A 26591-nucleotide genomic window follows, 5' to 3' on the forward strand; every position below is an offset into this window, starting at 1 on the left:
AAGAAAAGAAATGTACATGAAAGATGAAGAGAATTTTGAAAAAGAAGAAAGTTGCCAAATTTTGTGAATAACCATAAAACAATCGACAGTGATCGACAGGGGCATAAGACCCAAGTATATATTTGGATTCTAGGTGCACCTTTTTCATATTTAGACACTTGTAATTGGGATATGCCTTATGGTATGTGTGATAAAACATTGTGTCAATGTTTGCCAGTGTTATCTTTTTTTGTGATACATAAATTAATATGGCTTACGATGTTATAGTTTATAATAGCATGTGTTAGCTTTGAAATGTATTAAAGATGTGAAAGGGAACATTTCAATTAAGGAAGGTAAAGGCAAATTTTGAAAAATAGTGTTGGGAATCTTGGCTAAACTTTTGGGTGAGTTGGGGAGAAAAGCATTAAATCCTTTCTTCACACCTTCCTTAAATAGATTTCAGATTGACGTTTAAATATAAATAGTTATATTACTATACAATAGTAGAAAACATAGGTTAGATGTTAAATCTTGGAATGTAAATTAGAACCTAGGATTTTTTGGTATAAGAGAAATCAGGGAAGAAAACCCTAAGCAATATTATTTGTAATATATATGCTCTGGATACGCTCTTGTATTTTTCATAAATAATAAAATTTTTTAAAGGCAATGAATTTTAGTACCTAAAAATCAACACATTTCTGTCCATAAACACCATGGACAGAAGTTGAGAAATGCTGAAGAAAAAAATCTTTGAACTATGTTATAAACAAAAGATGAATATACTTCTGTGTGAAAAGTTCTTACAAATCAATAAGAAAAAATAGCTCTAAGATAGTAAACGATAGTAAAAGAAGAATTAATTCTCAAAAGAGGAAATACAAATAATCAATAAACATGAAAATATACCTCTCTTGTATTTAAAGAAATACAGATCAAAATAAAATTTCTGTTGCCTGCCAGAATGCCTACCAGTGTTGCTTAGAGTGTATAAAAAACAGGCACCTTTATATACTTTCTGGAGAGCAGTGTGTCAATATTTGTCAAAAGCTTAAAAAAAAAAAAAGACATCAAGACTTTAATTCAACATGTTAATTGTAATAGTAAAAATAATAGAGAAAAAAAGCATAGATAGGGCACTAGAATTATGGTTCATATCTATACATCAGAAGGTATGCAGCCATTAAAAATGATGGAAATGTTTACTAGCATGAAAGGATGTTCACTGTGTATTGTTATTGAAATAGATTTTAAAAGAACAGTACACTATGATTCAATTGGTTAAAATATGGCATAGACACTGGTTTATAGCACATACATGTAGAAAAAGACATAGAAGACTTTAAACAAAAATGTTTACAGTAGTTAACCACATAGATGGGACTGTAGGAGACATTCATATGTGTAATTTGTATTTTTCTGTTTGCATCTATAACTTGTACAGTTTTTAAGAAGCAACAAAACTCTTACTTTATGACAGGCAGACTCTCCTTTATGTGTTTTTGAAGTGGATTTCATGTCACAAGTGATCTCGCAGAGGGTATCTTCCCACTATTCTTAACTTGTTTTTAACCTTTCCTTTGGGATGAACTTCTTGACACAATTCTATCACTGTCACCATTTCTGCCCAATGAACAGTGAGTTTCTGTCTCTTATGGCTTAGTTTGAAAATAGGAACCAACTGCATGTCATATATAAACAATTCTTTTAAAATAATTAGCACGTTGTTATTTCAAGGACATTACAGTGGTAAAATCCATGAAGAGTCCTCCTGCTGGTGTCAAGCTGGTTATGGAAGCTATCTGCATCTTGAAGGGCATCAAAGCTGACAAAATCCCTGACCCAACAGGTTCAGGGAAAAAAATCGAGGATTTCTGGGGTCCTGCAAAGAGACTTCTTGGTGACATTCGATTTCTACAGTCACTTCATGAATATGACAAAGACAATATTCCTTCAGCTTACATGAACATCATAAGAAAACATTATATTCCAAATCCAGATTTTGTTCCAGAAAAGATTAGAAATGCTTCCACAGCAGCTGAAGGTCTGTGCAAATGGGTCATAGCAATGGATTCGTACGACAAGTAAGTACTGGCAAAAGGAAACTGGTGTGTTTCACTTTCAGGTTTCATTATTTAGATAATATAAAACTTAAGAGCTACATAGATGAAGAGGCTTGTCAGAAAATCATGTCTAATGCCTGCTATAGCGTATTTACTGTAGGCAAGGTTTTACCAACTAAATAGTTTAGCGCAATGATACTTAAACTTTTCGGATTCAGGAACCCTTTACATTCGTAAAAATTATTGCAGACCCCCAAACCATTTTTACCTACCATATTAGAAATTAAAATGGAGAATTCTTAAAAATATTTACTAATTCATTTTTAAAAATCAGTGAAATTTTTATATGTTTACATAAATAACTTATTTTTTAAATCCACATTTTCAAAAAAAATTTGTGACAAGTGGTATTTTATATTTTTGCAAACTTCTTTAATACGTGCTTTAATAAAAGTCAACTGGACCCCGGCTTGGGGCGCCTTCCTTCCCCACGGCGGGACACCCGGCTTCCGACTTCGCCTTCTCGCCACCACCGGGCGGTGGAGGTGATGGGCCAGGAGGGCCAGAGCCGGGCTGGGTTGATCCTCGGACCTGGCTGAGCTTCCAAGGGCCTCCCGGTGGGTCAGGAATTGGGCCGGGGGCCGAGGTGTGGGGGCTTCCCCCGTGTCCCCCGCCCTATGACTTCTGCGGAGGGATGGCCTACTGTGGACCTCAGGTCGGTGTGGGGCTGGTGCCCCAAGGCGGCCTGGAGACCCCTCAGCCCGAGGCCGAGGCGGGAGCCGGGGTGGAGAGCAACTCCGAGGGGGCCTCCCCGGAGCCCTGCGCCGCGAAGCTGGACAAGGAGAAGCAGGAGCCAACCCCTGAGGAGTCCCAGGACATCAAAGCTCTTCAGAAAGACCTGGAACAATTTGCCAAGCTCCTGAAGCAGAAGAGGATCACCCTGGGATATACCCAGGCCGATGTGGGGCTCACCCTAGGGGTTCTCTTTGGGAAAGTGTTCAGCCAAACGACCATACGCCGTTTTGAGGCTCTGCAGCTCAGTTTCAAGAACATGTGTAAGCTGCGGCCCCTGCTGCAGAAGTGGGTGGAGGAAGCTGACAACAACGAGAATCTACAGGAGATATGCAAAGCAGAGACCCTTGTGCAGGCCCGGAAGGGAAAGCGGACTAGTATCCAGAACCGAGTGAGAGGCAACCTGGAGAGCATGTTCCTGCAGTGCCCAAAACCTACCCTGCAGCAGATCAGCCACATCACCCAGCAGCTCTGGCTTGAGAAGGATGTGGTCCGAGTGTGGTTCTGCAACCGTCGCCAGAAGGGCAAACGATCAAGCAGTGACCATTTGCAACGAGAGGATTTTGAGACTGCTGGGTCTCCTTTCTCAGGGGGACCAGTATCCTTTCCTCTGGCACCAGGGCCCCACTTTAGTACCCCAGGCTGCGGGGGCCCTCACTTCACCACACTGTGCTCCCCGGTCCCATTCCCTGAGGGTGAGGCCTTTCCCTCGGTGTCTGTCACCACTCTGGGCTCTCCCATGCATTCAAACTGAGGTGCCTGCCCTTCCCAGGAATGAGGTGGAGGGCAGAGGAAGGGGAGAGCTAGGGAGAGAACCCTGGGGTTTGTACCAGGGGTTTGGGATTAAGTTCTTCATTCACTAAGAAAGGAATTGGGGACACAAAGGGTGTGGGGCAGGCAGTTTGGGGTAACTGATTGGAGGGAAGGTGAAGTTCAATGATGCTCTTGATTTTAATCCCCACATCACTAATCACTTTGTGCTTAAATAAAGAAGCCTGGGACCCGGAAAAAAAAAAAAAAGTCAACTGGACTCTTCATTCAATCTGTTGTGGGATATATTGTTTTGATTGAAGTGTATGAATTAAATACAGCCTCATATAGATGTTTCGTTGGACAAGGAAAGACCTAATGGAGTCCCAGGGAAGGGGACGTGTCTTAGACCACATTTTGAAAACCACCCTTAACATATATTCTTTGTTGAGACAAGCAGCCTTTTTTGATGATCGTATGAGAAACATTTATTTCATAAATGAAACAGTAAAAATTTTGGTTATTTCTTCAAAAAGCAACTATTACAGGATGTCTTTCAAACTCACACAATTTGAATCATTATACATATATATTATATGCTATATATGTTTTGGTCCATGATCTATTACGTTAATGATAAACTTTAGTGTTTTATTTATTTAGAGAGATAACATGGCTGATTCCATTTTCCAGACAGAAGTGAATTTAGATCCATCTTTTTCCCTACATAGTCCTTTTTATTACCAATATACATATTTATAAGATAGCTGGTTTTAGTCGAGAGCTTATTCTGAAAGTTTAAAAAAGTTAAATAGAAAGGAGGAATATCATTCTTAGATGTATTTAATAAACCTGAAAAAGAAAAAAAAATGAGTTGGGGGACAGAGGAAATTAATGGACACACACAAAATGGTTTTAACTATTTTGAGATGAAAATAAAATAGTATCACTGACTATACTATTAACCCACAAAAAAATAAAACTTTAAAATGAAAGAGTAAAATGACATAGATAAATTACCCTTTTTCTCCTCATCACAATTAAGCCTTAACAAGTGAGGATGGTTTCCATAAACACTGTAATATTTACATGTATATGTGCTCATTCTCCTTTTCCAAAGTCACAAAAATTGACTCTGGCAACAATCAAATATTTTGGGTAAAAAAATTACTTATATGAAAAACTTATGTGTCTTCTATATCTTATTTTAATAGTCATGTTTTATGTGCTGGGATTAGGTTTGATTCTTAGATGAAATATAGAATATAGAAATCAGTATAGCTTGTAGATGAAGGTGTGTTTTGAGTTATAGTAAGGATATTAGAAAAGTAAACTCAGTAATAGAGAGTGAACTGGAATATTAAATGTGTATTTAATTTTCCAATTTTCCTTTTGGCAGAGTGGCAAAAATAGTAGCTCCCAAAAAGATAAAACTGGCTGCAGCTGAAGGGGAGCTGAAAATTGCCATGGATGGTCTCAGGAAGAAGCAATCAGCCCTTCGGGAAGTGCAGGACAAGCTGGACAAGCTTCAGGATACGCTTGAATTAAACAAACAGAAGAAGGCTGACTTGGAAAACCAGGTAGAGGATGATACAAATTTGGGCAAACCCTGAGTTGTTCTAGATAAAAATGATGGTCACGCTGCAATTCTGTGTCCTTCCTGGTCAGGGGTTGATAAACAGTGGCCCAAGGGCCAAATCCACCACTGCCAGTTTCTTTATGGCCCACAAACTAATAATGGTCTTGACATTTTTAAATGATTACATGTTTAATGGTTATATAAGTATCTATATGATATCTTTGACCTTGTCTCTTGGCCCACGAAGTCTAAAATACTTACCTTCTTTCTGGTCCTTTGCCCCACCCAAAAGAAAACAAATTGCCAATCATCTCTGCCTTAGATTACTAGAATATTGAGCTAGGTTGTTTAAATCATTCCTCACGTTATAAGTGAGGATGGAGAACCAAAATATTAAGTGACTCAGGTTGTGTAAGAGCTAATGGCAGAGCTGAGATTAGAACTCAATACTCAGAACCATACTATGTCCACTGAAAATGTTTTTAAGACTGAAAACATTGCTCTAACTTGGTGAACATCAATTGCTGAAGTCCAATTATGTTCCAGAAAAAGAGTCAAAATATTTTATAGCAGTCGGTATTTATTGAGTAAGCATATTTTGTGCCACTGTTGTTCTGAGAGCAGTCTGTGTTATCTCATTGATTCTCAGAAAAGCCTTCTGAGGGAGGTAATCTTTCTGAACCATTTTGTAGCAGCTAAAGCACAGAAAAGTTAAGCAACTTACCCCTGGTCAATCCAGCTTCTAAGCTAAGATCCATACCCAGGCAATCTGACTCTAATAGCTATGCACTTCCCCACCATACTTGACTGCTTCTTTCTGTCAGATATGTGCACAGATTCTGCATTTGTACAATGTGTGACATTGTGCTAATCTTTAGAAATGCAACCTATTATTAAGCATGGTTTCCAAGTGATCAGTTATAGTTTAAATAATAAAACTAATAGATGGGTATGTAGTTGCTCACTGTAAACATTTTTCAGCTCTGTTGTATGTTTGAAATTATTTATTTTCATAATAAAATGTTGGAAAATTATGGTAATGTAAAATGGTAAAATTATGGTAATATATGCATATATATGTACTAAAAATCTTTTGGAAGAGAAATTTTTGCTACAGTGTTTTCACTTGGTAGTTTCTGATGGCAACATTATTATAGTCCAAGACCTGATTCAACATTTTAATATTGTTGAAAGTAGAATGAGTGAAGAAACTAGGAAGCAAAAGATATTAAAAGAGGGAAAATTCAAAGAGAAAGGTTTTTATTTAGGAAGCAGCAAAAATATTACCAGTTACATATCTTTTGCGTTTTTAAAACTATCTTTAGATAAACTGATACAGTATTTTATCTTTTAATCTAAAAGCATTTATTTAATGTAAATATTAATAGCATAGGAAAAGGTATAGCCAAATTTTTGTTCTGAAATAATCAAAATGTCTCTGCTTTTATCAGTTATTTACTTCCTCTTTTCATGAAAACGATTTTATTTTGAACTTTAAGATAACCTTTACTTAATCTTGTCTTCTAAGAATAATGATGTTAAGTAACTTAAAATTAATCAAAATCATTCAGGTAGTCTACTGGAATATTGCTATTGCATGGGTTGAAATGGCTTCTCCCCCAGTTTGCCACCTTCATAATTACCCTCTCTTTTAAAAGAAAAAGTCATTATTTAATTATGTATAATCAAATTTGGTTGACAGTCTTATGCACAAAGTAGGCTCTCAGCTACTGATTGATGCCCTGATTTAAGGTTAATTGCAAGTGTCTGAGTAGGTTGGCACAATCTAACAACTTGAAAATTGTGCTTTGTAAGTAAGCATAAATTATCAAAACTTCTAAACATTTAACCTTTAAAATTATCATTAAATCAATCATAAGTTAAATGAGGGAAAATGTTCACAGAATATTTAAAAATAAAATGCATTTAGATTACTAAAATGGAGGGAAAACATCTATATTGGAAAGAGAATGTTCTTTATCACCTACCTAATTAAATTTCAGTGTCTCATAGTGTGGCTCATTTCCTTAAATAGAGCTATTCTTTGTGTTGTATGATAAATATCTGTTACGAATTTAATAAATTAAAGAAAAAGATTCTAAAAAGTTACGGGCTTTCCAGTCTTCTTGGTGAGATAGCTCACATTTTTCTTGTAGAGTGTTTAAAAAAAAATTCCAAGTGTACGTTTGTAATTAAAAAATTAATTTACCTCTAAGGGTAAAATCTCGTGGAATTTTTTTCTCCTACTTGTGGATGTTGATAAAAGTTTACTTTTATTTTTGAGGTTGACTTGTGCAGCAAAAAGCTAGAACGGGCTGAACAGTTGATCGGAGGTCTCGGGGGTGAGAAAACACGCTGGAGCCACACAGCCCTGGAGCTGGGGCAGCTGTACGTCAACCTGACGGGGGACATCCTCATTTCCTCAGGAGTTGTCGCTTACCTGGGAGCCTTCACGTCTAACTATCGACAGGTAGGGAGTACTAGTTGACCTCCAAGGTCTCTCTTCCTGACTCTCCCACTACAATCAACACTTCTCTTAGGGGATTTTGTTTGTTTGCTTGGAGTTTTTTGGTAAGTACAAGGAGAAAAATATTTTTGAGTGATTTCTAGTTGTGTATTTTAGTTATTCTATAAATTTGTTCCGTAGCCAAAAAAAAAAACCAGTATATTAAATACTCTTCTAAAATCTAATTGTTTTAGAAACAAAACAGATTTTCTTTAGAATGTAATTTGAAATGGTAGACCCTAAGAAGAAAATTGATAAAATTTTAGTTCTTAAACAAGTATAAAAGTAACAGGATGGGGAGGGGGGAGGGGAGGTGTGTTTAATCAATGGCTCTCTATGGGTCTCAGTAATAAATCATTTCCAAATCACTTCAGAAACTAAAACTTTATGGGAGGAAAAGGTGAGCCTGCCTAAAACCCGATTGATAAGTAACATCTTTCCTTAGAAAACAAACATCAAGCTCCTTGCTTTGAATTCCCACCCCTCTGACAGATTCTGCCTCAGTCTTCACAGACCCAACTCCTAACCCTACTTCTCCTCGCAGCTTTTTTTTTCTTTCACTTTGCAGTCTCTTTCTCAGTGAGGCTCAGCATATCTTTAGCTCTCTTTAGGAAAATTGAACTAGAGTACAGCCCAGGATGTGAGCCTGGCAAGGCAGGAGAAGAGATCAAGAAAAATTAAAGGAACTAATAGGACAAGATTAAGGGTAATGAGAGTGAAGAGAAGAGAGAAATCTGCAGCTCCTGGTGTCAAACCCGAAGAGAGAGAGAGTGAATAAACTCACCTCTGTGAGGGTGCTTTAAGGGTTCCCAAGGCATTTGCTTACATGTCCCAGTTGAGCTCCACTTGATTTCAGGGCTTTCTCTTAAGTAGAGTTGATTCTTGGAGCTAGTGTTTTGGTTTGTTTGTTTGTTTTTAACCAATGTGGTTTTAAAATCCTCACACTGATCATGCTTCCATCTTTAGTCCTTTGGCTTCTGAGAGCCCCTGTCCTGGTGCATGACCTTAACATTCTTCTTAGTTTTGTCTCTCATTTGTGTCTTTGAACAACTGTCTGCAGTTACTGAAATCTTGTGATTCAAATAATTAACATTTGACAGGACACTATTTACCTAGAGATAGACTTGTTTGCTCGACAGTCTCAGGAACTGAGGCTTATAAAGACTGAGAAAATTGCTCAGAGCCACACGATTGGTTAATGACAGAGCAGGAATGAGACTCATCCTAATTTAGCGCTCTTTCTACTCTTCTCCATCAACTTGGAACGATGGAAGAAGTAGCTACAGACCCCCCGACTCTCCTCTCTTGGTTCCTATAACACTGCTGTGTGTGCACTGGCTCCTGTGTTGTGTTCCAGGGCCACGCAGGGTATATCCGCCAGTCCCACTCCTCCCAACCCAGCCCTCTCTGCAGACTCCTTCTGAGGCACTGCAGCTTGCTGACTCCCCAGTCCCCTGCTTCCACCCTATTGGGAGCTGCCAGTCACACCTCCACACAAATGCTTCAAGGGAGCATTGAGGTCCAGAACTGAGACTCTGGAGTTTACTGACAGAAGCCAGGCAACACTCAGCTGGACACAGGATACAACCCAAGCTCATAGCTCCTTCTGTGAACCCCGTCCACCCCTGATTCAAGCAGATGTACCATCCCATCCCATCTCATCCCTGAAGGCTTGAAGGCAGTTTTATCCCTTCCTTGTTTCACTATAGCAACCTAGGCTTTTACTTAACTGGTCTCTAATGTCATTGTTTCTTCCTGTAAATGCATTCTCTGAATCCTACTCTGTAATTGTCTCTCTTTTATCTGTTTCTCTTGGGTCAGGACAGTTGGCAATTTATACCCCATCAAAAATTTTCTGTTCAATTCTAGTCATAACGGTTATAGTGGCAACTTCAATGCTCTGCCCAGATCCCCACCTGGCTTCCTGTGCTTTCACGTCTGACAACCAGCACCTGTGGCTCTTTTTTTGGCTGACTTCCCTTGGGCTCTTACAACTCACTTTGTCCAGTGCTTGGAGAGCTAAAATTGCCTGAGAATTTACTTCCCTCTGGGGTAGACCTTCATGAATGACTGACAGAGGTGAGAGTGTGAGAGTCTGTCTCCCTTCCTTCTGGCTGCAACAATCCAAAGAATAACTTCCACTTCCAGTAGGATCACCTTACAGACCTTTGGTTGATCCCTCATCTTTACTGGCTTCTTCCTGGTCCTTGTACTGCTTCCCCTGGCTTCCCTTCCTTAATAAATCATTTCACATGAACCTTCATGCCAGACTCTACTGGTGGGAAACCCGAGTAAGACAAAGACCTTTCAACAATCTTCATCTTTTCTAACATCAAAGTCTCTGGATACCAAGAGCCCTTAGTAAGTAGCTAGATCTCCTCCCTCCAAGCTGGAGTCTGAGTAGTTGTCACTTACTCATCAACTCCTTCGTAGAATTTCTGGTTCTCTTCACAGTACAACGTAGAAAACTCCAATTCTCTTGCCATAACTGAGCCCGCAGTATTCAGTTCTAATGCCCATGCCAGTCTCCAAAACAAAATCCTACAGTGTTGTAAGAACATACAAACCCTGGAGTTGAATTAATTTGAACTTTCTAAGAAGCCTTTTCCCTACCAATAATCAAAGTCAGCACGGCTTTGATGGTGGTTGGTATTTTAAGCAAGGTGACACCGTTAATAGTCAGTCTATGATAAACAGAAATCATTTTTGAGGTAGAGTTTCAACAATGGTTTGTTGACTCAAAGTGTTAATTGAGAAGTTTACAAAGTATCTGTTTGGTAATGTCCAGCCTCATTTTTATATCTTTCTGTGTATGGCTTAAAGAACCAAACCAAGGAGTGGACAAATTTGTGCAAAGGAAGAGATATCCCGTGCTCCGATGATTATTCCCTTATGGGTATCCTGGGAGAAGCAGTGACAATTCGAGCCTGGAACATTGCTGGGTTGCCCTCTGACTCATTTTCCATTGATAATGGGATCATCATAATGTAAGGAAAATATTTTTCTTATGAACCATCTCTGTTAATCAGTGGATTTATTTATTTGTGCACCTTTTTAACACTTAAAGCTAGTGAAGTTTTATAGTATTAAAATTTTTTACTTACTTTATTAGCTGAATTAAATATGAATAATCACTTCCTTCTCCAGCTAATACTGGAATAGTTGAGTATTGGAGACAGTATTAAACAAACCAAAAACCCCAGATGGCTTTTGCTTAATTTTTAATCAATTTTTAGCAAATAGAGTAAAACCCTTCCATAAGTAAGTGAAGTCCCAAATTTTTATTCCCATAAAATACAGAGTATTGTTATTGTAGGTTGATAAACATGCAAGAGTGAGTTCTGGGTATGAGGCCAACTTAAATGATATGGATACATTTCTGGGTCCCAGGCTGATTTGCACGTTTAAAACAGTGGTATGATTCCTGGAATCTCCTGGTTAGTAGAGAAATCCCATGGAGATTGGGCTGGGAGTGTACTGGAGGCTCATCCAACCTTGTCTTACCTCCCAGAAGCCAACAAGTTCAGTCTGGCCCAGTGTGAGGATGATCATTAATTGTGTGATTTTCAAGGTCACATTACCCTGGGCCTTCTATCACAGGGTCTGTCTTCTTGGAGGTCTTAGCATGTTAGGTAAATCATCAGTAGGAAACATTCAGTTCTCTGTTACGTGCCTATTTTTATTAGTTGCTTACTACTGAAAAAGTAATTGAGATAGTAGTACTTAATTGAAAGTAAAAATGGTTGAGGCATGTCAATTTTTTTAAATAAAATTAACCACTATGTGTAAAAACCAGTTATTCTTCAATTTTTATAGGTGATATTTATGAAACTTATTCTATAAATTAAGACTCTGGTAAACAAATTTATTTACTGCTCAACACATGGTCCTGACATATGGATTTCTTTAGCATTTATTTACTGAACTGTTCTAAAAGGCTTTGAAGCATGTGCAGTTTGAATATAACATAAAAAAAGTTAACATCTGATGAGAACACCTAGGGATGTTAAAGGGATAGTTACTACTAGGTGCTTGAGGCAAGCAAATCCTTACAGTTGGGTGCTGAATGAAGTTCACAACTTTCCAGTAACTAAGGTAAAAAAGAAGGGGGAGGGTATAGCTTAAATAGTAGAGCACATGCTTAGCATACATGAAGTCCTGGGTTCAATCCCCAGTACCTCCTCTAAAAATAAATAAATAAACCTAATTACCACCCCTCCCCAAAACAAACAAACAAACAAACAAACAAAAACTAGGTCACACAGTTCTCAATTTTTAATCAAGCAAATTTTCCTTAGGGAAACAAACTTTTTCAGGAACTAAGCTTACCTTTAATTATTTCATTGATTTCGAGGACTAAAATTAAGCACTGGGTACTGTGCTCTGATAATCTAAATTAATTCAGAAGAAAAAGCGTAGACTCTAGATAAATGATAAATACGTGCATTAGTTTGCATATAACACAGATTTTTAAGTGCCATTTAAGACACACAGGATGGCAGCTAGTTTGTATTTTAATTACTTAACGAGTAGGCAGCATACAGTTTGCTTGGACATTTAATCTGATAATACACATTAGACGTTAACATACATGGGAGGCTTCTGAAAGTTTAGAAGTCCACCTTTTGGGACCCTCCTACACTGTTGGGCGAATGTACATTGGTGCAGCCAAGATGGAAAGCTCTATGGAGGTTCCTCAAAAAATTAGGAGTAGAATTATCGTATGTCCAGCCATTCCACTTCTGGGTATTTATCTGAAGAAAACAAAAACACTAGTTCATAAAGGTATATGCACCCCTGTGTTCATCACAGCACTATAGCCAAGATAGAGAATCAACCTAAGTGTCCGTCAACAGATGAATGGGTAAAGATGTGGTATACATATACAACGAAATACTACTCAGCCATTCGTTAAAGAGGGCAAAATCTTTCCAGGTGCGACAACGTAGATGGAATTTGAGGGTATTATGCTAAGTGAAATAAGTCAGATGGAAAAACACAAATACTGTATGAATTCACTCATATGTGAAATATGAAATAAATAAATAGAAAAGTAAGTAATAAGCCAAACAAAACAAAAGCAAACATGTAGATAGAGGAGGGTAGTGGTAACCAGAGGGGCAAGGGTGTTGGGGGAGGGGAGAGGGTGAAAGGGGTAAAGGGGGTCAGCTGTATGGTGATGAATGGAAACTAAGCCATTGGCAGTGAACATGCTGTAGTGTATACAGAAGTCAAAATAGAGTACACTGTACACATAATAATAATAGAATTTTATTTTTAAAATTTCAATAGAAAAAAAAATAAGTCCACCTTTTACTTTTACTTTTGTCCAACTGGACCAATTAACTTCAACCTAAGAAAGAGTCTGATTTTTGTTGTTTTTGTCATTGTTGCTATTGTTTTCCTCTCAGAAAAAAAAGCTTTGCTCTTCTTGAGCAATTGTGAGTATATTTGGTCATGTCCCACATAGTGGGAGTTATGTCTTTATTGTGTTTTCATTTGCAGTTCACGTGCCTTTGGTCTCCCTAGCAGGACATCTATAACTATTCCTGTAACTCCATCTATTCAGTGGAGACTAAACTGCTTCTTATTTTCTAGCAGAAAACGTACCCTTTTTGGGGGGTCCAGTTATATTTCAATAATACTGGAACTGTTGATAAATATTTCTGCTTTTAAGATTCCAGATCTTTCAGTGATTATTTTTCAAGATAAATTTCCATTGCAGATTGAGGTAGAAAATGGTTTTAATGAGCCATAACCCCTACATATTTGCTACTTGTTTGTAAATGTGTTGAAATATTAGCAACCTTACTTAAGAAGGAAATATTAACGTTTTTCATTCTTGGGGGATTTTTTTTTTTTTTGGCAATAATTTTGGTAACCTTATACTGAGAGGTTTTGGTAAATAAGTTAAGGTGATCACTTTGACCTATCAGGTAAGTATCTTATTTTCTTGCTAGTGTGTGCTTCCATTCCCCGGAGATACTTACTGGATAATCATAATACCTAATGTGGAGCACTTACTAAGGACTTGATTCTGTGCCAAGTGCTTTTCACATATTATTTCAGCTGAGGGAGGAGTTTATTTAGGGAACTGGAAGAATATATAAAATTTGGTCAAGTTAGAATATAATTAACTTTTGGAGCTACTGACACTTCAGTGTCCTTGCCTAATCAGAATTTCAAGGGCTAGTGGTAACGTTAAATGTAATTGGATTCTACCGGAACATTTCACAGAGAAAGCAGTGTGAGGGTTGTTTAACAATTTGGTAAGTAGATCAGACCTATATCTAATATAACTATCTTTTAAATGTCTTTAAGTTTTCATGTCTATAACCATCAGATAAATTAGGATTATTTCAGCAGCAGTAATAACTGAGAACACCCACCTTTCTTTGTCTGCTTTTACATCAGTGTGTGTGTAAAAGGTAAATAACAGAACTCTTTGAAAAGCACTACTGCTACTATATTCAAATTCTGTCCTGTGCAGACTACAGTGAAAATGTATTATCATGTTAGAAATCTGTACTTTTTGAACACCCAAAAGAACACCAAATATTAATCCTCTCTAGACAATTACAAAAGAACAAACACTATCAAAACCTGGAATGCTGGGCGCAATAAAAATTCAGTTTCCATTTGGGAACCACTGGTTTTGAAGCATTTTTGGATTCAAGAACATTTGGTGGAGAAAATAAGAGAGAAGACTGTGTAAAGAAAAACATTGTCTTTGTCAAAAAATAATGCAAAATCATGGTGTAGAGGAGGTAAATAATAAATACAATACTTGTTCATTTCAAATTTGGGAATTATATTCATCCAAAGAGTGAAGCTATTTACAACAATGTTTGTTGCATATAGAGCTCCACAATAATTGTCGGTGTGTGTGTATACACACACACATACATACATATACATACATACACTTGTTAACATATATGTATACTTCTTAACATATATGTATACTTATAAAACAATTATATATATATATACACACACAAGTGTGTGTGTATGTACATTCTTTTCTACCTACCCTGAGGATTATCTCCTGGAAATTTTTTTCTATGAAAGCTCTAATCTTCAAAAGCAAAGACTGTAAACTGAAGCCACAATATTGTCTTGTTTTTGAATGAAAAAAATGTTGTATTAAAGGTGTTGTTTGGGGGAAATAAATTTGATGCAGTTGTTCACGGGGTATTGAACACTGTGTGTGTAAATACATATATTATATATAGTATTTTGTATAAGTAAATCTATACATTTATAGAGAGAGAGGGACAAAATGAGAGCAGGAGAGAGAGAGAGAGAATGGATATCTGGTTGTGCCAGGACAACTTGTTTGAAAACATTCTCCTCTTTCCATTGCATCTTTGTTGAAAGTCGGTTGTTTATACACAAGTGGGGACATTGTCTGCCATTCTATTTTCTGAAAGACACTGTGTAGAATAGAATTCTTTTCTTTCTTAAATGTTTGTTAGACATGACCAAAGAAATGATTTGTGCCTGGAATTGTCTTTGTTGAAAGAGCTTGCCTATGAGTTCAATTTTGAAATACTGACAGGATTATTCAAGTTATCTACTTACACTCAAATGGGTTTTGGTAGTTCCTGTCTTTTAAGATTTAGGTCCATTTCAACAGCTTGTCAAGTGTATGGGCGTAGAGGTGTTTGTGGTGTTCCTTCATCATCCTTTTGATGTCGACAGGGTCTGTGATAACCTCCTCTAGAATTCTTGATATTGGTAATTTATACCTTCTTTGTTTAGCTAAAGTTTGATAAATTTTGTTGATCCTATCTGAGAACAAGCCTTTCATTTGATCACTTTTCTCCATTTTTGGTTTTCAATTTCATTAATTTCTGGTTTAATATTTATTGTTTCTTTTCTTTTGCTTTCTTTTGACCTAAATTGCTCTTCTTTCTCTGCTTTCATAAAATGGAAGCTTAGGTTATTGATTTTAGATTTTTCTTCTTTTCTAGGCTATGCATTTAATGCTGTACATTTTCCATTATGTGCTACTTTAACTGCATAGCACATTTCAATATGGTATATTTTCATTTCTTTTAAAATATTTTCTAATTTCTCTTGAGACTTTTTTTTTCAACCATGGATTATTTTTTTTAAAAGTATTAACTTCCAAATACTTGAGAATTTTTAAGGTTTCTTTGTGTTATTTGTTTTTTCAATTTTTAATTTAATTCCTTTATGTTCAGAGAACATACATTTCCTGAATCTAATTGCTTTAAATTTGTTGCAGTTTGTTTTATGGCATAAATATGGTCTATGTGAATGTTCCATGTGAAAAATGTGTTACTGAATGGACTGTTCTTTAAATGTCAGTTAGGTTGAGTTCTTTGAGAGTGTTTGCATCTTCCACATCCTACTAGTATTCTGTCTACCTGTTGTCTCTTCATTTCTATCAGTTTTAGCTTTATGTATTTTGAAGCCCACTTCTTAGATGCCTACACATTTAAGACTGTTACGTATTCTTGATGAATTGACCCTTTTATCATTATATAATGTCCCTTTATATTCCTGACAATTTTTATTGTTCTGAAATCTCCTTTTTACTGATGTTACCATAGCCAGTCCAGCTTTCTTTTGATTTGTTTATGCGTGGTGTGTGTGTGTGTGTGTGTGTGTGTGTATATATACATACACGGTATATATATATATATATACACCATATATATATATGGTGTGTGTGTGTGTGTATATATATATATATATATATATATATATATATATATATGGTATATATATTTATATACCATCAGTTTACTTTCTTTAACATTTTTTATTGATTTATAATCATTTTATAATGTGTCAAATTCCAGTGTAGAGAACAATTTTTCAGTTATACATGAACATATATATATATTCATTGTCACATTTTTTTCTCTGTTAGCTACCATAAGATCTTGTGTATATTTCCCTGTGCTATACAGTATAATCTTGATTATCTATTCTATAATTTTGAAATCCCATCTATCCCTTCCCACCTTCAGCCCCCTTGGCAACCACAAGTTTGTATTATATGTCTATGAGTCTGTTTCTGTTTTGTATTTATGCTTTGCTTGTTTGTTTTTGTTGTTGTTGTTTTTAGATTCCACATATGAGTGATCTCATATGGTATTTTTATTTCTTTCTGGCTTACTTCACTTAGAATGACATTCTCTAGGAGCATCCATGTTGCTGCAAATGGTGTTATGTTGTTGGTTTTTATGGCTGAGTAGTATTCCATTGTATAAATATACCACATCTTCTTTATCCAGTCATCTGTTGATGGATATTTAGGCTGTCTCCATGTCTTGGCTATCGTAAACAGTGCTGCTGTGAACATTGGGGTACAGGTGTCAGTTTACTTTTAATATAAGTATGCTGGTGTATTTAAAGTGGGTACCTTGTAGACAGCATACAATTAAGCTTTGTATTTTTTCCAGTCTGACAATCCTTCAGTTAGTAAATTTAGACAACTTTATACCTGATGTGGTTGATATCATTAAATTTTGATCTACTACTTTATTATTTTTCTGTTTTCACATCTGATTTTTGTTGCCCTGTTCTTTTGAAAGTATTTGAATAATCTACCATTTTAGTATCTCATTTTGTATATTTTTTACTATAATACTGTGCATTATTTTTAGTACAAATTTTCACAATCTCCCTAGAGATGTTTTACCACTTCAATTAAAATGTAGAAGCCTTTTAACCATACAGGTCCTCTTTACCTCCCCTAATTATGGTGCAGCAGTCATATATATTAAGTCTGCATACATTGAAACACTTTTTCCCTGCCCTACTCACAATGTTAATATTTTGTCTCAGTAGTTGTATATATTTTAAAGAACTTAAGAGGGGGAAACAACCTATTATATTTACCATTTTTTTGCTCTTTTAATTCTAAAATTCACTGTGATATCATTTACTTAAGGGTGAAGAACTTTAGCATCTGTTTAGAGCAAATCTGCTGGCAAAATTTTTTTTTAGTTTCTTTCATTTGAGAATGTCTTTATTTTGCCTTTATTCTTGAGAGATGGTTTTGGTGGATAGGGAATTCTGGGTTGACAGTTCTTTTCTTTCAACACTTTAAATATGTTCTGTTTTCTGATTCCATGATATCTGATGTAAAAGCTTCAGTCTTCTGAATAATTGTTATCTATATCATTTTCCCCTGCATTTAAAAATATTTTTTCAAATCTTTGGTTTTCAGAAGGTTGATTATAATGAAGCTAAGTGTAGGTGGTTTGTTTTTGTGTGTGTATGTGAAGTTCTAAATTTATATGTTTCACTGTCTTTGGGAAAGTATTAACGATTATTTTTTCTTTTTAAATATGTGTTCTGCACCAATCTCTTTCTCCTTCTTTCTGGGCCCCAATGACATGAATGTTAAATTTTTCAATATTTTCTCACAAGTCTTTGAGATTCTGTTCTTTTTTTTTTCCAATATTTTTCTCTTTAGTTTTCAGAGTAGGTTATTTTTGTTCATCTGTCACCAAGTTCACTGACTGTTTCCTATGTTGTCGCCTTTCTGCTATTGAGTCCTTACCATGAAAATTTTATTTAGTTCTAAAGTTTCCATTTGGTTCTTTTTGTACTTTCTATTTCTCTGCTGAGAACACCTCTCCTTCCATTTATTTCAAAAACATTCACCTTTACCAAATGCAAGGTGGTTATAATAACTGCTTTAAAGATTTATGGGTTTTTTCCTGGTAACAATAACATCTTGCTTTCTCTTTGAGAATTAGTCACATTCTTACTCTTTGTATTCAAGTAATTTTGGATTGAAACCTGAGCCGACTGTGACACCCCTCAGACTGTAAGCACAACAGAGGCCCTTTTCCCAGCTCTTCTCTCTGGAGAGATGGGTTTTTCACTCAGTGTTTTAGGTGACTGCACCGCCACTGCTCTGCCATGGTAATAAAAACAGTTCTGTGGCTGGAGTTGACCTGGGAGTAGGAACAAAAGGGAAAACAGAGATCCCTGGCTCTCTGGCTCACACATGCTCATTTCCTCAGTCTTCTAGTTTGAGTTTTTGCTACCTGTGCCTGCCACACAGTTCTGCCATTAGGCCTGTTCTCAGACCAAGGCCAGAGGATAACAAGGGAAAAACACACAAGAAACTCACCACTCTGTATTGGTCATTCCTCAAGTTTTAACGTTCCTCCAGTTCACTTGTTGTTACTTTTTAGAATCTGCAAGTAGTTGATTTTTGTATTTCACCCAGAAGTTTTCATTGTAATCAGTGGCAGAGATCGCCTGTAACAGACTTAGCTCCGCTTGGTCAACACCAGAAGTCCTTTCCTCTGATTTGGAGATGTTCTTTGGACAGGTATTGCCTGTGCAGGATAATCTGTTATAAAATGTCCATTTTTTGAAAGAGTTAACTTGTATGGTGTTTGTCAGATTTTTTTTGCTATTTTCTTTTCAGCAGATAATTATATGCAAACTTTATTTGATGCAGGGAAAGAGGGTAAAGAAAAATCAGCATGGACCCTTCCCTCAAAAAACACACAGTTTAGTTGGGTGATGCAGTTAAGAAACTATAGAATTACCTTAATAGAATATTATCATTATATGAAAGTACCATAAATGTAGTATGGATGAATGGCTAAAGAAGTTCAGAGAGAAAAGAAATCAAGATATGCTTTGTTGGCTGCATAGCATTTGAGTTGACCTTGAAACATGAGTAGTACTTGAACATGAAACACTGGGGGAGGAAGTGCATTTTGGATAAAGAAACAGCATGAATGTGGGTATTGTGGCTAAAAAGTGTGGAAGCAACAGAAGGAAGAGTGAGTCATTCAATTTCTTTATGGAAGCATAAATGCTATCTATTGCTCACATAAATCCTCCCGATTTAAAAATATTTCTGAAATGTAGCAGAATGAAACTTTTACATATTTATAAGTTTTGTTCCTTTCTAATTTCCCTCTCTTTCCTTTTAGTTTCTTATGGATATGATTCTCTTTTTATTAATTGGCTGCATCTAAGATATTATACTACTCTTTTGATCTCATTTCTTCCTAAATGAATTATGTTCCCCCTCCCTGGCAAATTCATATGTTGAAGATACAACCCCCAATGTGATTGTATCTAGAAACAGGGCCTTCAAGGGGTAATTAAGTTTAAATGCGATCATGAAATTGGAGCCCTCTCAAATAGGACTAGGTGTCCATATAAAGACAGGAAGAGACACCAGGGATGTGCGTACAGAGCAAAGGCTGTCTGAGGACACAGCAAGAGGGCTGTGTTGTCTGTATGCCAAGGCTAGAGGCCTCTGGAGAAACCAAACTTGCCAGAACCTTGATCTTGAACTTCCAGCCTCCAGAACTGTGAGGAAACAAATTTCTATTGTTTAAAACAGTCTGCAGTACTTCTTTATAGCAGCCAGAGCTGACTAACACATTATATAATGCCAACATTGGAGGACTATGATTACTTCCATTTGGGACAAATTACCCAAAGAAATTCTAAATTCATGTTATAATGAGATGAAATTGAGTATATTATCCTGTTTCATCCCAACTTTTTTTTTTCTTTCTTTAACCCAGTCACCTTTTATTTTCTGCTCCTGCTCTTCTGATGCTCTTCATGAATTTTCTGTGCTCACTTTTGAAGAATATGACAGTATTTTTAGGAAACTGGCCAAAATTATGACTTGTGCTCACTGAAACTTCTAAGAGAAAGAAAAAGAGCAGTAATCTTAGTGCTGGTTACATTTCACACGCAGCAGAAGGCTGTATTGTTAGATGCCATGTGGTAATGGCAGATACTGGTTAACTCTTTGTGACCCACAACACCCTGGGCAATAAACTGGGTGCCTCATGGTTCACTGCGCTCATTCTTATCATAAAAGGGGGATGTGAGGGAGGATAAAGCAATACGTTTGAGCTTTCTAACAATGTAAAAACCCCGACTTTCAGGGAACATATTTCTGTTGTAAGAAGCTCAGTTTCTAGGCAAGTACGTAGTAAAATATGTATGGGCCATTAAATATTCAAGTGTTTGAAACAATTACTGGGCCAACAATTGTGTTAACACTTACGAGTCAATGGCTATTATGAAGGTTAATGATATAAAATTTGCTTTTCACCCTTTTTTTCCGAACATTATATCTTTAATGGTCAGACTTCAAAGAAAGAGATGTCTCTCTCCCTCTTGTACAGTGTGACAGCAGACAGAAGTTGAGGGAGTGAAGTGGCTTGCTCAAGTTCACATGAGTAATTAACGGCAGGGCCTAGTGAAGAACTGAAGTTTCCTGATTTGTAGTCCTCTTATTGGTCATCACTGTGACTTAATTAGCAAGAGCAGTAAATATTTTCAAAAAGAGAATTTAACATTGAAATTTTTCAGAAGGAGTAAAAGAATTTGTGTTAAGTTTGCCAGATGGCTTTTATAGTTGCCACTCTAGTAGCCTGCTCAATTTAAATGTCTCTGTTTCAAGAACACAGTGTCTTATAACAAGTCAAAAAGTAAAATATTATTACAAAGCATAAACTGTAAGAAAGCGATGTATGCATTGTAAAATAGCATAAAAACGGATCGTGGCTTGACCGCATCGTCTTTCTTCTCAGGAATGCAAGAAGGTGGCCTCTGATGATAGATCCTCAAGGTCAGGCTAATAAATGGATCAAGAACATGGAAAAAACCAATAGTCTTCACCTCATTAAATTAAGTGATCCTGACTATGCCAGGACTCTGGAAAACTGCATCCAGTTTGGCACCCCTGGTATGTAATTAAAAAACAAGTATTTGTTACAGAAATGCCTGGAGAGGGCGCAGTTAACACAAAATGATGGAGGGTTTTTTTTTTTTTTAAGATATTTGTGTCAGACTTATCTTAAGTGATTATTTCTCTTAGTTAATGTCTTTCATTATTTGTTGGTAATTAATCAAGTGAGAGCTTTAGAGATTATCATTCCAGCAGGTTAGGATGCTTTTTTTTTTTTGGTCTCAAGATTCCTTTGTGATGCTTCCTTAATTTTAATTTTTGTCTATTGTTTGCCATCCTTCTACCATTAAAAGGGCCACTTGATATGCCAAAAACATTTTAACCCAACATGAGTGCAACTATCTATTTGTTCTTCTCTCGACTTATCCCACAAAAGTGGCAGAGAAGTGAGTACACGTTTTACGTGGCTGGCTGTTACCCGCCATTTACCATGGAGAGATTAGAACCATGACAGGAGTTTAACATTATGAAAGTACAACATTTTTAGCCCCAGGACAAGTTTAGCAAATCACAGTTGCTAATAGAACTAGTGCTACAGGGAAGAATCATACAGATGTACCAGATAGTCTTACAGTTTATTTTTGCATATTAATAATGAGTTAAGCTTTAAAATACTAATCAAAATCTTAGGTTTGGTTTGGATAAGCATGAAATGAAAAAGTCTAAGTCTGCCTACAAAATCTTATGCTTATATAGATGGACACACAGACACACACACAAACAGTATTTCATTCATCCAGCTGGTGTTCTTGGAGTATACCACAGTGATACAGGAGTTATCAGAAAAGGGAGAACATGGAGAGACGGAGAAGATGGCGGAGTAGAAGGACGCTCGCAGGTCACACTCTCCCACAAATACACCAAGACCCACATCTACAGACCCACTCAGCCAACCAGAGCACCTGTGGAACTCCGACAGAACATCGCCCTCTTCAAAAGATAAAGACGCCAAAAATCTGGTAGGAGAAAAGGAAAAAAGAAAGAACAAAAGGCAAAGCAGCGCGGGACGGGTCCCGCGGGGAGGGCGCTGCAAAGGAGGACTGGTGCTCGCTCGCTGGGTCTCTCCTCTCCAACTGAGAGGCCAGCGGGACGGAGGGGGAGCCTCCGAGGCTCGGATCTGTACAGAGCAGCCCTTGACTAACAGAACTAAGTTAAACGGGCACAGACCGTCCCCCCAACACCCAGCCTGAGACGCGGGCCGGCAGCGGCGGGCAGGGCCAGGCTGCACAAGCCGGGCGGAGGACGGGGGCGGCTGCACGGAGGCAGCCCCGGGGGAACGCAAGGGGCTGCGCTCCGTGGCTGTGGGTGCACAGGGCAGAACAACCTGGGCCCTCCATAAAACAGCAAGGTTGATGTGCTTTTGGGGGAAGGGTGCACACCCCCATCTCTGAAAACCCGCGGAAAGTTTTCGGGGGAAGAGAGGCGGGGCTCAGGCACAGCCGCCATATCCTCCGCTCTTAGCACTCAGGCGAGGGCGGGGGCGAAACCTGCATCCGCACGGAAGGGCTTAGCGTCCGCAAAGGCCAGACTGAGACTGGCCTGCAGCCAGGGGCAGATAGGATCCTTCCATCCTGGTCCCTCAGAGAACTTGCTCCACAAAGACAAACAAGGAGCTGGGTTTTGGCTCGGAGCAGGGACAGGGCTGTCCCTCGGTCTTCCCCGAGCCCACCCGCGGAGCGCCGACCAGGGCGGAGCGCGCAGCCGCACAGAGAGCGGAGCTACTGGCGGTGCAGATAGAGGGAGAGTGGCCCCCCTGCCTTTCGGGCAGGAACACAGCCCCTGACCCAGGTGCTGGGAGGGGGCACGACCCGCCCTCCTACCTGGCCAGTCTGCAACATCTGACTGCGGCATCCGGAGGGGCAGCGACCCGCCCGCCCACAGCAGAGAGCTGCACCTGACCCAGTGTTAGGAGGAGGCGCGATCTGCTTGCCAACAGGTGCTGGAGCAGCACAGAAGAGGGCGCCAATGGAGGGCCTCTGAAAACAGCAAGCTGAGCTTCCAAAACAGGACGAAGACAGAAAGACTTCACATTAAAAGCACACAGACTCCAGGAGAACACCGACAACCTCCCCCCCCCCCTTTTTTTTAAATCTGTTTTTACCTGTTCTATTTTCTATTACTCTCTTAATCTTTACTTCTTAATTCATTTCTATTTCTCTTGGGTTTGGATGTCCTGCTATTGATTAGACACAGGTTTCAAATACATCTATTCATCCCCCCCCCTTTTTTTGTAAAGGTTTTAAAAGGATGTCTCAACCCGATTAATACTCTGCTTCAACTCACTCTTCTATTATTCATTATACACTGTTTTCAAACCCTCTTTCTCCCTTCTTTTAAAATTCTGTCTCTCTCTGTCTTATTTTTTTTTTCTTTTTTTCCTAAGTTCTATTCCTAAATAGGCATCAGATAGATAAAATCCTTAAGGACCAAAATAAACAACTGATACTCCATAAACCACAGTGCCAAAGAGGTATGAGCAAGATGAAGAAGCAGAAAAACCTTTCCCAATTAAAAGAACAAGAGAAATCCCCTGAAAGAAAGATCAACAAAATAGACATCGATAGCCTACTAGATCAAGATTTCAAAAAAGGAGTGATCGAATTGCTGAAGGAATTAAAAGAGATAGTGTTTAGAGATATAAAATATGTCAAAAATGAAATTGAAGCTATAAAGAAGAGCCAAGTAGAATGGGTAAACTCATTGACAGAGATGAGGAATGATCTAATAGCTGTGCAAAGCCGACTAGATAATGCAGAGGAACGAATTAGTGATCTAGAAGACAGGGCAATAGAAAGCACCCATTCAGAAGAACTACAAGAGAAGCAAATAAAAAATAATGAAAATAGCATAAGGGACCTATGGGATAATATAAAGTGTCCCAATCTTCGCATAATAGGGGTCCCAGAAGGAGAAGAAAGATCAAAGGGGATTGAAAAGGTTTTTGAAGAAATCATGACTGAAAACTTCCCAAACTTAAAGAAGGAATCAGATATCCAAGTACAGGAAGCTCAGAGGGTCCCAAACAGGAAGAACCCAAATAGACCCACACCAAGACATATCATAATCAAGATGGCCAGAGTCAAGGATAAAGAAATGATTCTAAAGGCAGCAGGAGAAAAGCAAAGAGTAAGTTACAAGGGAACCCCCATAAGGCTCTCAGCTGATTTCTCTACACAAACACTAAAGGCCAGAAGGGAGTGGCAAGATATATTCAAAGCCCTGAATGAAAAAAAGATGCAGCCTAGGATCCTTTATCCAGCAAGGCTATCCTTGAGGATAGAAGGAGAAATAAAGAGTTTCACAGACAAATAAAAGAAATATTGAAAGGGCTATTCTAAATAGAAAAGCAGCAGGATGCTACAGAAATGAGAAACACACAACTGGAAAGGTGATAACTCATGAATTACAAATAAAGTAAACATGAAATTATAAAAGAAGACATACAAATCACTGAGAGTGGGAGAGGGAGGCAGGGAAATATAGAATATTTTTTTCTTTCTTTTTTAAAATTTTTTAACAGTAGGATGGGTTTGAGATCATGTTACTATCAGTTTAATAAAAACAGTTACAGTAATGGGTTGATAGATTTACAAAAAAGGGTAACCACAAGCCAAAAATTTACAAAGGAGTCACAAAAATTAAATAAAATCCGTGATAATACAAAGGAAAATTACCAAACCACAAAAGGAAGAAGAAAGGAACAAAGAGGATATACCAATTCAACTGCAAAGATAAGTTCAAAATGGCAATAAACACACATCTATCATTAATTACTGTAAATGTTAATGGACTAAATGCTCCAGTCAAAAGACACAGAGTGGCAGACTGGATAATAAAGCAAGAACCTTCAATATGCTGCATACAAGATACCCACTTTAGGGAGAAGGACACATATAGATTGAGAGTGAAAGGATGGAAAAGGATATTCCATGCAAATGGAAAAGCCAAAAAAGCAGGTGTTGGAGTACTGATTTCAGACAAAATAGACTTTAAAACAAAGGCCATAAAGAAAGATAAAGAAGGACATTTTATAATGATAAAAGGAGTGATACAAGATGAGGATATTACACTCGTTAATATATATGCACCCAATATAGGAGCACCTAAGTACATACAAGAATTACTAACAGAGATAAAGGGGGATATTGATGGGAATACAATCATAGTTGGAGATTTTAACACTGCATTAACATCACTAGACAGATCTTCCAGACAGAAAATAAACAAGGCAACAGAGAAATTAAATACTACAATAGAAAAACTAGATTTGGTGGATATTTTCAGAGCATTACACCCCCCAAAAATAGGATATACAATTCTTTTCAAGTGCACATGGAACATTTTCCAGGATCGATCATGTACTTGGGCACAAAAGAAACCTCAACAATTTTAAGAAGATAGAAATTATCTCAAGCATCTTTACTGACCACAATGCCATGAAACTGGAAATCAACAACAGAGAAACAAAGGAGAAAAAAAGGAAAGCATGGAGATTAAACAATATGTTATTGAAAAAACAATGGATCAATGAGGAAATCAAAGCTGAAATTAAAAAATACCTTGAGACAAATGATAATGAAAGCACAACCACTCAAAACCTATGGGACACAGCAAAGGCAGTGCTAAGAGGGAAGTTTATAGCGATACAGGCCTTCCTCAAAAAAGAAGAACAATCTCAAATAAACAATTTAACCCACCACCTGAATGAATTAGAAAAAGGAGAACAAAAAGCCCCAAAAAGCAGCAGAAGGAAGGAAATAATAAAGATCAGAGAGGAATTAAATACAATAGAGATTAACAAGACCATAGAAAAAATCAACCAAACCAAAAGCTGGTTTTTTGAAAAAGTAAATAAAATCGACAAACCTCTGGCCAAACTCACAAAGAAGAAAAAAGAGACAGCACAAATTAGCAAAATAAGAAAGGAAAATGGAGAAATTACAACAAACAAAATAAAAATACAGAATATCATATGAGAATATTATGAAAAACTATATGGAACCAAACTGGATAACCTAGAGGAGATGGACAAGTTTCTGGAAACATACTGTCCACCAAAACTGAATCAAGAAGAATCTGAACACTTGAACAACCCGATCACTAGAAAGGAAATAGAAATAGCAATTAAAAACCTCCCTACAAATAAAAGTCCAGGACCGGATGGCTTCACCGGGGAATTCTACCAAA

The 26591-nt window shown here is 37.5% G+C and overlaps 2 protein-coding genes across 2 annotated transcripts in view; both read left to right on the forward strand.

Annotated features, from left to right (window-relative positions):
• The window catches only part of DNAH7 (dynein axonemal heavy chain 7), a 220378-nt gene that overhangs the window by 132165 nt on the left and 61622 nt on the right, over positions 1 to 26591 (forward strand). Inside the window, exons 45-49 of the mRNA XM_032480142.1 lie at positions 1720 to 2066; positions 4987 to 5167; positions 7451 to 7636; positions 10496 to 10659; positions 21247 to 21401. Coding sequence (XP_032336033.1) covers positions 1720 to 2066; positions 4987 to 5167; positions 7451 to 7636; positions 10496 to 10659; positions 21247 to 21401 — 1033 coding nt within the window. The remainder of the gene's footprint in view (positions 1 to 1719; positions 2067 to 4986; positions 5168 to 7450; positions 7637 to 10495; positions 10660 to 21246; positions 21402 to 26591) is intronic.
• LOC102517736 (POU domain, class 5, transcription factor 1-like) lies at positions 2172 to 3919 on the forward strand. The gene is made up of 2 exons (XM_032480806.1): positions 2172 to 2192; positions 2500 to 3919. Exons 1-2 carry the CDS (start codon positions 2172 to 2174, stop codon positions 3589 to 3591), a joined length of 1113 nt encoding a protein of 370 aa, XP_032336697.1. The 3' UTR covers positions 3592 to 3919.

The sequence above is a fragment of the Camelus ferus genome, chromosome 5 (assembly GCF_009834535.1).
Source record: "Camelus ferus isolate YT-003-E chromosome 5, BCGSAC_Cfer_1.0, whole genome shotgun sequence".
NCBI classification, from domain to species: Eukaryota; Metazoa; Chordata; class Mammalia; order Artiodactyla; family Camelidae; genus Camelus; species Camelus ferus.

Excerpts from the sequence above, each read along its gene's own strand:
- LOC102517736 (XM_032480806.1), top strand. The coding sequence starts at position 2,172 with ATGTCTAATGCCTGCTATAGC. Across the intron at positions 2,193-2,499 it reads TGTCTAATGCCTGCTATAGC|TCAACTGGACCCCGGCTTGG; the intron begins GTATTTACTGTA and ends CTTTAATAAAAG.